The following is an 11532-nucleotide window of genomic DNA, read 5'->3' as shown; positions in this document are numbered from 1 at the left end:
TGACCTAATTGCATGATTTTTCAAAAGGTGCCAGTTACTGAAACATCATGTGACAGTTACTAATTTTTACTGCCAGTTACTAGGTTTATTGGGGGTAGTGGATATAAACTTCATTAAAAACGAATATTAATCATATATCTTTACCATTTACGCCTATAATTGTTCGTCATCTTATTGCCAGTAATTCAAGCCTACCAGTGCTTAAATCAGGCCAATACTTTATTTTTAATATATTTTTTTGTGTTGCTAGTCGCTTAAACTGCCAGTTACTAGTACTTTTACCCTACCATTATTAGGCTAAACAATGTTATGCGAAATAACTTTTTACTAAACGAGATTTATGCCATACGATTTTCGGCGTAACGAGACTTTGACCAAACGTTACTATGCAATAGGAGATTAGGCAAAAAAATCTTATGCCAAAAAAGGTAGAACCCATCCCACCACCAATACATAGACTATTATCGACGCGATGTCTTTTGCGTGGATTTCAATATTCTGAGGTCCTATCACCATAAACAATAAGTTTGGTATTTGTCTATGGTATGATGATGATGACACAAAATGTGACATCTATTGAATTGACATTGGACATTGACATTTCTTCGCAAATTAGGTTTTTGAAGAAGTGGGGCAATGGTATAAAAAATCAATTTATTGTGATAAATCAAACTCCCTACACCCGTTTTCTGTATCTATTCAGTGGAATTAATAAGCAGAAATGGCTGGCGATAAAGACGAAGCCGTCCCAGGCGGCGGTTCAGAAGATAGGCTAGTAGCTAGCCAAAATGATGATGGGATCACATCGCCTGAAAATGTCGATATCGTAAGTATTTTCTATTGATATGTTAATTGATTATGATAATTTGGTTAACTATTTCTTTTCAATTTATTAATAGTAGTTCTGAATAGTACATAATATCCTACTCACACTTTTCAACATAATTATCTAGTGTCCCTAGATTTAACCTTAAAATAGTATCCAGGTGCAAGGCCATACATCATTACATTACAATATTCTAAGAGCTGAACTCTCTTACAGAATGCACAAATTGACGAGCAGAGGGCAAGGATGCAGCCAACGAAGTTGGAATCCTTTTTCGCCATTACCAAATCATTAATTATACGAGCTCTTATTGTATATTTTATAACTTCAATGTTCCGTCAACCTGCCGCCCCCAAGCCGGACCTGAAGTCCCCCGCGGGAGGCGCGCCGCGCATCCCCGCCATCAACATGTTCAACAATGGCACAGTGCTGGACATGTACTGCTACATATCTGAGAAGGAATACCTTGACAATAACTTTGATGATACAGAACTAACCTGGAAGCACACAGACTTGATATACGGGGATTGGACTGGAGGCCCTCAAGGAGACGGCACATTCACTCATGCTGCTGACATAATTCCCTCAGAATCTCTTAGAAATAATGGCTCAATCTACCTCCATATTTACATTCTTGAGTCGGGCAAGTCACCCAATCCCAAAGACAAGAATTTTGCTGGTCCTTACATCACATATGGAAGGAAACAGTTGAACAAGTTCAAAAAGCTGAAGTACCAAAAAACACACAACTTACTGACCGGAGAAACTGATAAATCTGAGGAAGAGAAGAGGAAGGCTGAAATTATGACTGAGGAGATAGTGTCCCACTGGCACCCGAATCTGACCATCAACCTGGTGACGGACCAGACCAACTGGATGCCAGGCAGTGTGCCGCCACCACTGGACGAATTCATTCTGTTTGTGCCCGACGGCACCAAGTACAAGCCCGCTGTCTTCTGCAATGACTACTGGAACATGATGAGGGACTATGTGCCCATCAACAAGACCACGACGGCCCTGCAGCTGCTGCTCACCTACCAGCCGCTGAGCCTGTTCAAGTGGCAGCTGTACACCGCGCAGGCCATGCGGGACAAGCTCAGCATGTTCTCCGCACTCGGCAACGAGGAGCAGGACGAGGACCAGGACACAGTGAAGGAGCTGCTGCTGGACACCTCCCCGTACCTGCTCGGGCTCACCATCAGTGTCTCCATCCTTCATTCCATATTTGAACTGTTGGCATTCAAAAATGACATCCAATTCTGGAACAACAGGCAGTCTCTGGAGGGTCTGTCCGTCCGCTCCGTCTTCTTCAACGTGTTCCAGTCCACTATAGTCCTCCTGTACGTGTTGGACAATGAGACCAATGTGATGGTCAGAATATCCTGCGGCATTGGACTGCTCATTGAAATATGGAAGATTAACAAAGTGATGGATGTGAAGTTCAACAGAGAAGACAAGGTTCTGGGCATCTTCCCTCGGATATCGCTGACGGACAAGGGCTCGTACGTGGAGTCGAGCACGCGGCAGTACGACATGATGGCGTTCCGCTACCTGAGCTGGGCGTGCTTCCCGCTGCTGCTCGGGTACGGAGTCTACTCGCTGCTGTACAACGAGCACAAGGGCTGGTACTCCTTCATCCTCAACATGTGCTATGGCTACCTGCTGACGTTCGGCTTCATCATGATGACCCCTCAGCTGTTCATAAATTACAAGATGAAGTCGGTGGCGCACCTGCCCTGGCGGATGATGACCTACAAGTTCCTCAACACCTTCATTGATGATATCTTCGCGTTCGTCATCAAAATGCCAACTATGTACCGTTTAGGTTGCTTCAGAGATGGTAAGTGCCTGTTTTACATTCATTTATTCAAGTAACAAGACTCGACAGACAGAGATTGTTAAATGATTATTCCCAAATGCATTGTGCTTACGATGGTAATCTCCAAGGGGAAGTCAGAGGTGACTCGCAAACGAGTAATTTCGATGTAGGTACATTATTACTCACTGATATAAATTTAGAGCCTTGTTAAATTATTACAGTTATGCATAATGCCTAAATAAATTTAGTATAATTAATGGGTTTTCCAAGGACCTCGCATATAATTAGAGGTAGGTAACCCAACTAATACAGTTTTAATTTTAATAATATGTTTATAAATTATATTTTTTCTCCTTTCCAGACATCGTATTCTTCATCTTCCTCTACCAGCGATGGATTTACAAGGTGGACCACAAGCGCGTGAACGAGTTCGGCTTCTCCGGAGAGATGGAGGAGCAGCAGAAAGCGGCCGGGAAGGCGCCCGCCATCGCCGCCGCCGAGCCCGCTGACAAGAAGAATGACTAGACATGCTTGAGGGTTCATTTACATTATTTATTATACCTAAGAGGCATAGCAAATGACGTATTTTAACGTAAGACGTTTTGTCGTCTGAGTGTTTTAAATACGTCCTGTGCTATGGCTGTTAATGATGCGCTGTCGCGATAATATGCCAGACGGATTGTTTTAACATTTGCAAGGTTGTACATCGTGTGAGGCATGAGTTTTATTTATATTTTGATAAGGTCTCAATTGTCAGTTTACACAAGAGCCTGAACAGGTTAGTTAGAATATATTTTTGTTATTTGCTGTATTATTTTAAGTAATTCATGTACAAGGTATTGTTGTTTTTTGGCTGTAGTTAGTTCAATTTTGAAAGCACTTTTATAATATAGTCGTGGATGTTGTGTGGATATAAATATAACATATTATAAACGTTAGATAAGCTTCATATATATTCATTGATTCCATTTTCATTGATAAGGAACTCGTCTTAGGTTGTGTGATAAGCATTGTTCACACAATACACTGATTAGATCTTGATAGTAGTATAGACAGCGACAGTCGGTACTGGCAAGTATTATGTAGTCTGAGCCTATCTGAAACCTAGATAAACATTGTGAGATTTGGCGTTGCGACTTTCTCCGTGTTCGGCATCATAAGGGTCACAGTGACAGTTAAATAAAGTCAATTTTTCTCTCCACCTTTAGTTTGCAAGGTGCGGGTGCCTATATAAATAGAGTGAGTCGCCCGCGCGCCTCAGTTGGTTTTTGATTTTTGAAGTGAACACTTCGGCAAAATGGCTCAATGTAGCCACGGTTCTCGTCGGCTTCGCTCCGACGGGGAAAAATATATTATTGAATTTGCGGAGTCCTCGCTGCCGGGAGCTGTAGCGTGATGCGGACCAGGCGGCGCGGGGCCTGCCGGCTGCTGCGCACGCAGCGATTGCTGAGGATTTCGCAACGAAGGTTTGAGTTGATAAGCCGTGAGTAAAATGCTATTATTTACTGCTTTTAAAAGCTCAGCCACTGCTGGTCATAATGCTCCGCGCTTGGGGTTTTTATCCCACGCAGTAGGGTCCGATTCAATAGTCGTGGTGATGATTGATCACATATTCCGGTCCTACTAGTGGCGCTTGAGCTAGATACTTACATTAATGACCGCTTTAAGTAAAGCATATGTTAATTTTATACAGGAAAAAATTATAAAAATATATTTTTCTACCCTCAATTTCTAATATTTTTAGAAAACAGTTGATAAAAACTTTGCTATTACAATAATGCACTTGATTATAGCTTATGTAAGGCTTTACAAACAGGAGCTTTCCAGGACCGTCATAGGATTTTTTACAGGAAGCACGTGGCTCCGAGTTTCAGTATGTTGGGACATTGTGGCATGTGCGGCGAGTAATGTGATCCGCCGGTACCTACCCGCTGAGGGTAGGCAGGCCGATTCGGTGAAATTAAGTTTCGTGTAACCTGCACCCGGCCCTGTGCTCCTGCGCTGGCCGCCGTCTCGTGGCACCTGCATCGCAGCGTACACCCGGCCCTGCGCTCCTGCCCTGGCCACCGGTTCTTGCCACCTGCATCGCAGCATGCACCCGGCCCTGTGCTCCTGCGCTGGCCGCCGTCTCGTGCCACCTGCATCGCAGCGTACACCCGGTCCTGGCCCTGGCCACCGGTTTGTGCTACCTGCATCGCTGCATAGACCCAGCCATGCACTCCTGCCCTGGCGGCTGTACACCCGGTCCTGGCCCTGGCCACCGTTTTGTACCACCTGCATCGCAGCTTACACCCGGTCCTGGCCCTGGCCACTGGTTTGTGCTACCTGCATCGCTGCATAGACCCAGCCATGCACTCCTGCCCTGGCGGCTGTGTTGTCCCACCTGCATCGCTGCGCACACCTGGCACTCCTGTTCTGGTTGCCAGATCCAAACGCCCCCTGTCTGGGAAGAGATTAATAAATAATTAAGATTTCCGCTGAACATAAAATTTTATGCTCAGCGGAAACGCCTGCACTATTGCTAGCACGGTCATCATCATCATCAGCCATCATTATGAGCTTATTTAGAAGGTATCGAGTAACGTGCGCTATTCATCAGTGATTTTGGCATATGCAGACGAACGTTTACTGCCAAGGTTGGTCATGTTAGCCATACAAGGGCACACCAACGAAGCCTGAGTAACCACCTGCAGTCGCCGTAGCCACATCGGCATGGATGACGACAAATCGGGTAACGTGCACCGCTTCTAAAAGTGTTATAGCACTTCAATTTGATGCCTCCGCTGAGGTAGGGTATTCTATTAAAGCAGCTTTCTTCTGAACTGCCCAAAGTGACCTGTAGACTGCTCCTGGGGATAGTTGTGCAATCAATTTTTTATTTCGATGTCTCTGCTGAAGAAACTGTCTAATGCAGCTTTTGTTCTAAACTGCCTAAAGATCATTGGACTGCTCATGGGAATGGTGACGCACGGTAAGTACAGGAGCGTTACTCTATACTGATGAGAAACGAACGAACGAGAGCTGTCGTGCAATCGGCACGTTTAATACATACAAACAGATAGAGCGGCTCAGGCCGCAGTGCACTGAAAGTTCGTTTTTCGTCATATAAAGTGACCCCCCAGACACTATCTTAAGTATCATGACACATCGGCAGATTCCAGCTTTGAGTCTTTTCTTTTCTCGGCTGTGAGCAAAGTGAATCCCACCGGCGAGTGTTCAACCTAAAAGCACTGAGCTAATTCCTGATTTCGTGAAAGTCGCTGTTGCTATACCATACCGCTTCACAAGTTACCGAATTTATTATGATCCTACTGTCGGGTGATCATGATCGGAGTGTCATCGCGGTTTCTGAGTGGCACCATATTAGCTGTCTTCCTTATGTCCCAGTGGATTGTGAGTGTGTATCCGAGCTCTTTGTTGAAAAATGCGTGAACCTCCTACGCAGCAGCTGTCTTCTAGTTGTGTATCGAATAAATCGAGTAACGGTGCTCTTGCACGAGACGACTACCTTTTGGTAAAATTATAACTTCCACTATTCTGGGAACATGCATATACGTACTGTGTACTGTGTATCACATCACGTGTAGCCGCAGCCCTACTCAATGTACGGAGCTAGATAATAAACAATGGCAGTCGTCATTAAATTTCTATGAATTTCGAAGGTCATCATTTGGAGCACAATCCAAAGTGTGAAAGTACCTATTCATGCCTAAACGGCTTCTCTAATATAAATGTATTTTTAATTCGATTCTGGCGCAAACGTTTCATAACTATTTTTCAACACTGTATCTGCTGAAACTACTTAGACTGACTGGTTAAGATGCAGACGTGCCGTTTTCACAATTCCATTTTGAGTAATCCGCAACTGTTTTATGGATCTTTCAGTTAGTTACGTAACTAGTTACCAAGTAAAAAATTACTTGTGTCATGCTCGTACTCGCATCTCATTTAGGAGCTCTCTGGCCTCTAGCTGAAGGCTAGAACTGGTATATATATCTACTAAGCTAGTACAGAGTTATAACCGGGCAGCGGTGACGTGGCAGCTGCTTGATTTATTAGAGTTTGCTGAAAACTTTCTAAATAAGTAATAATTATTAGTCATAATATTAACTCTTTGCAGTTCTTTCAGAATGCAATACCAGGTCGCTGAAGTAGGTAACCTTCCTTAACTGGACAACAACAACAAGAAGCCTTTTTGTTTTAAATAATGTCACAGTTATTCGCCGTTCCACTGTCATATCGATAATATGTCCAAGGACTTTTTCTTGGGTATAGCTAACTACCTAAGTTTACCTATAGATAGCCGCAAGCTATCCGCTGTTGGCGAACTGTCAGTTCTGATTGATAAGTCAGGCTCGAGGTGGCTCGTCCAACTGTCCATGTTCCCGCCATAGACTTAATATATACTAGCGTATAGACGAACTGACAGCTCGATAAAACGCTGGTATATACTAAGTCTATGGTTCCCGCCACCATGATTGTTGCTTCCACAGATTAGAGAGTCTATGTTGGCTGTCGTTGCATCAGGTCTGATCAGGTACAACTAACATCTTTACGTACCATGTTTATTTAATCGAGCTATTTTATTTTGTTTTATCTAGGTTGACTTAATGGTTTCAAAATCGAACCTACAACAATGTAAGTAGGTACCTACCTACGTACCTTTGAAGTTGCAACAAGGCGAAGCCTTAAGGTTTTGGCCGAGACCTGCCCTTAGTGTTGACGAACATACCTAAAGGTGACCTTGTTAATGTTTTTCATATGAAGTACTGAACATTTTACTTATCCTGGTGGCATGACTGATCATTTACTTACCCAGTTAAGACATGTTAGCCGGGTTTCATTTATCAACTATTATAATTGTTATTGTTGTGTAAATCAATCTTTATTAATTGATGTCATCTACCAAGGAATGCGGCCAGAGCTCATAATATTCACACATGATGATACAGAATGATAGTAGCCCACAAAATGGGTGCAAAGGCTTATAAAATAACTTTCCTTCCTAGTAGGACTGCACAGGAACTCGTTAACCGCCGAGTTAGTTAGAATACAAAATTAGACTGTGTGTTACTTGTCAATCTAGAATATGAATATAGTGACCTGCATCATGTTTTGAAAAACTGAATACTTAGTTATCCGCCAGTGTCACAGCCTTCATCTAATATTTTCCAGTAGCTGATGAGGCTGAGATATTTAGTAAAATTATCTTCCCTTCAAGCACCACTCCTCGTTCCAAGGACTAGATGCCGCGCCAGGTGTTGCAGGCCGTGTCGTCGTACAGGGCTGACTGAGCAGGTCCTCGAGGCTCCAGGGTCGGCTGCTGCATTTCTGAGGTCAGTCCAGAATTACATACCCTAGTCAGCATGTGCTGACCTGAGCCCCAGCGGCCTGGATCGATATTCTACATTTTACAGCTTTTAATATTGTTGCAAAGTATTTCACTGGTTCCATCCATTCGGCTAGTGTATGTTAAAAATATTGCCTTGACAATAACAAGATTTTGATCAATAATTACTTATAAGTATTGCTTTCGAAGAGGCACTGTGTGTATCCATATGTATAAATACCTACCTATATGTATAGGTACATACCTTCCATAACTTTCTGACAAGTCAGGAATAATAAGGAAGTACTTAAGTCTTATGTATACTTATACCTTTCTTTTTAGTATATCTATTACCTAGAAATCTATGCATTATAAATTTATAGATTCAAATATTTATCTACTGATATACTCATCAGTAGCTTATGGGTCACAGTTGGTTTTCTCTCCACCATGCGATAATAAACACATCTCACAATGTTTATCTAGGTTTCAGATAGGCTCAGACTACATAATAGACGCATTTTTCCTGAAATAAAAATGACATATTATGTATCTAGCCTATCTGAAACCTAGTCATTTCTGCATGGTGATATTACAACTGAGGCGCGCGGGCGACTCACTCTATTTATATAGGCACCCGCACCTTGCAAACTAAAGGTGGAGAGAAAAATTGACTTTATTTAACTGTCACTGTGACCCTTATGATGCCGAACACGGAGAAAGTCGAAACGCCAAATCTCACAATGTTTATCTAGGTTTCAGATAGGCTAGATACATAATATGTCATTTTTATTTCAGGAAAAATGCGTCTATTATTATGGAATTTTCATCAATGTTTGTACTGTATCCTGTATTGTAGGGTGTAAGGAGAGCCATTGCATAAGGATGGGTTCTTGTGTGTTGTTTCAGTATCGCTGAATATTGTTAAAGATCAATAATTTGCTTGTGATAGTAAATAGATAAATTTTACTCCAATCTAAGAACAGAGTCTTACTATACAGAACAGAATTTTTATCTTTTTTGACTTACTCTCAATTCTATTTTCAATATACTTAATTAATTATGTTCGTTGTCTACATTTAATTCATATTTCTCAATTGGAATTGTGTCGAGTTCATGTCTGTCTGTAAGCAAACAATATAATTACCTATTTTAAGTCTTCTCAATTTTGCATTACGCATTTTCTTCAAGTTGTTTCTATACTTATTTAATTATTTTTGTGTAAGAGATACAATCCTGCGCTCACCTTTCGCGCTGTTATGCGATGACTATAATAAATCTGTAAACTTAAATAATATCTGTTATTTCACTTCATGTTCCTCGCATTTGTATGCTGTATGCACAAAATCATCGTTTTATTTTCTTCGCTATGCAATGGAAAATACTTAATAATTTAAGTAAATAATATAATTATATGAGTCCCTCTAAACTACTGCACTTACGCTTAGTTTGCAGAAAGGAAGTTTAAGCTAATGTCGACCTTAAATATATTGCTGCCTGGCTTTGAGAGTATACGGATAGAAGGAAACAGATACTTACCTATAGATTTAATAGTACCTTTTTGCAACTTGGCATTACATACAACTGAACAGGCCCAGATCATGAGTACTTTATACATAGGCCTCTTCATCATGTGCACGACGCAGTTCTTAGCTCACAAGCAGCAGCCACTTCTAGTTGCTTCTGAAGGCCTAGCACAGGGCGCAAGTTGACACGAAGTGACAAAAGTTTCCCGTCGCACTTGCTCTCGAAGCCGCGCGATGTAAGTGAGCGCGCCGCAACTTTTAGAAATTTTATAAATAAATAAATAATAATAGAAGAACTTACGTTCCAAACCGGTATCATAATATGCAAAGTGAAAAGAAGGCTTGGTAATAAACTAATTTTTATTTTATATTTACAGATCTTTCCATAACAAAAATAACGTAACAAGAATTTTCATGGCGATTTATACATATTTTTACAATAGGTATTAGGTACCCATACTATTTATTCAATGAGTAGAATGTGTGTATACAGATATACCTGACGAGATAGTGCGGGGCCCAATTTGTGCATTACGTCGACGGGACGTACCGTAGCAATGGGGCCTCACCCTTATAAGTGTAACAGTTTTTATAAGTACTATTGGCAATAAAATCATGCATTGATATAATCACGGAGAAGTAAATCGATACGCACATAAACGATGTTTAAGATAATATTTTTATTTTGACATCGTAGGTAAGGATTTGCATACATTAAATTCTTCTTCTTCAATCCCGCTACTCCTCCGAGGAGTCTGGGGCTGACACCATTCCTACGTAATAATTTTATAAATTTATATGCTAACTAGGTATAACCTTAATTTTAAGGTATTTTAATCAGTATGTGTATGTTTCCCAATCAAATTGAAAATAGAACAGGAGAGGAAGGCGACACAATTATCTTAGGTCGAATTTGCAAAATATATTGAGGTTTAAAATACTTAACTAGGTAATTACTACATTAATTATAAAATCTAATAAAACGTATGCATATATATGGAAACAAAACAATAATTGTAAATTACAAAATAGGCATTAAAAATCGATGTAGGTAATCTGAAACAATCACCAACTAATAGAGAACTAAATAACTGACACGTCATAAATAATCAGTTTCAATAACTCTTACCAGACATTGGTAGATAGAGTTATAGAAACGGGCAAATATCACATAAAATCAGAACCATTTATCAACAACCATGTGGAATCATCAGAAGTAGGTGGATAAACCTAACCCGCGCCAAACGGCTTGAGTATAATAGACAATAACAGTCATGGAATAACACAGTTATAACTATAATTAAATTTTGAACAACACAACGGACCTACGCTTTGTAAAGCTGCAGACCGGCCCAACGAACGCCCAACGATGGATATTTATCATACATAATACAGAAGGGCTTGTATGGGGCGCATTTAAGACGTGACAAGAGTTTTGCATCGCGCTCACTCACATTGTGCAGTCTCAAGAGCGAGCGTGACAAAGAACTCTTGTCACGTCTTAATAGCGCTCTGTGCTACAGGGCCAGGGCAGATTACAGCAACGAAGGTCAACGAAACCTGTTCGTTGGCGTTCGTTTGGCCGGTCTCTTCGCAGCTGAAAACATACATAGCATATTAGCCCTATGACAGCTGTCAAATCCATACATATTATTTGACATTTGATAGTTTTGCCAACTGGCATACGAATCAAATGTCATAGTCCTGCTATATTTTACGAAACTTAGGGTGCGTCTTGCGGCGCTCTCGGGGCAGCCGGTCCGCTGTAGCGCACCCTCACTTGCCTCAGAACCATGGTCGTCGTAGTCACAGGGGTCACCGGTCTAGGCGCGGCTGGTCTATACACCACAGGGCTCGTAGAGGGCGCCACGGTCCTGACCGGAGGCCTATAGATGGTCAGCGACCAGGTGGGCACTCCCGAAGACGGTAAAACCCTGGCTGGTCCGTACGGCGTGATCACTGTGACCGGTCCAGGGGTGGTAGAGCTAGAGGTGCCTGCAGGGGTGGTTAGGCTAGACGTGACGGCTAGTGC

At 41.7% G+C, this 11532-nt stretch overlaps 1 protein-coding gene across 1 annotated transcript; it reads left to right on the top strand.

Annotated features, from left to right (window-relative positions):
• Nucleotides 1-586: 586 nt before the first annotated feature.
• On the top strand, nucleotides 587-3590 carry LOC105381448 (cleft lip and palate transmembrane protein 1 homolog). Its single transcript, XM_048624582.1, has 3 exons — nucleotides 587-826; nucleotides 1043-2666; nucleotides 3007-3590. Exons 1-3 carry the CDS (start codon nucleotides 722-724, stop codon nucleotides 3168-3170), a joined length of 1893 nt encoding a protein of 630 aa, XP_048480539.1. The 5' UTR covers nucleotides 587-721; the 3' UTR covers nucleotides 3171-3590.
• Nucleotides 3591-11532: the final 7942 nt, after the last annotated feature.

The sequence above is a fragment of the Plutella xylostella genome, chromosome 12, assembly GCF_932276165.1.
Source record: "Plutella xylostella chromosome 12, ilPluXylo3.1, whole genome shotgun sequence".
NCBI lineage: Eukaryota > Metazoa > Arthropoda > Insecta > Lepidoptera > Plutellidae > Plutella > Plutella xylostella.
The sequence above is the reverse complement of the archived record's forward strand: the minus strand, read 5'-3'. Positions and strand labels throughout refer to the sequence as shown.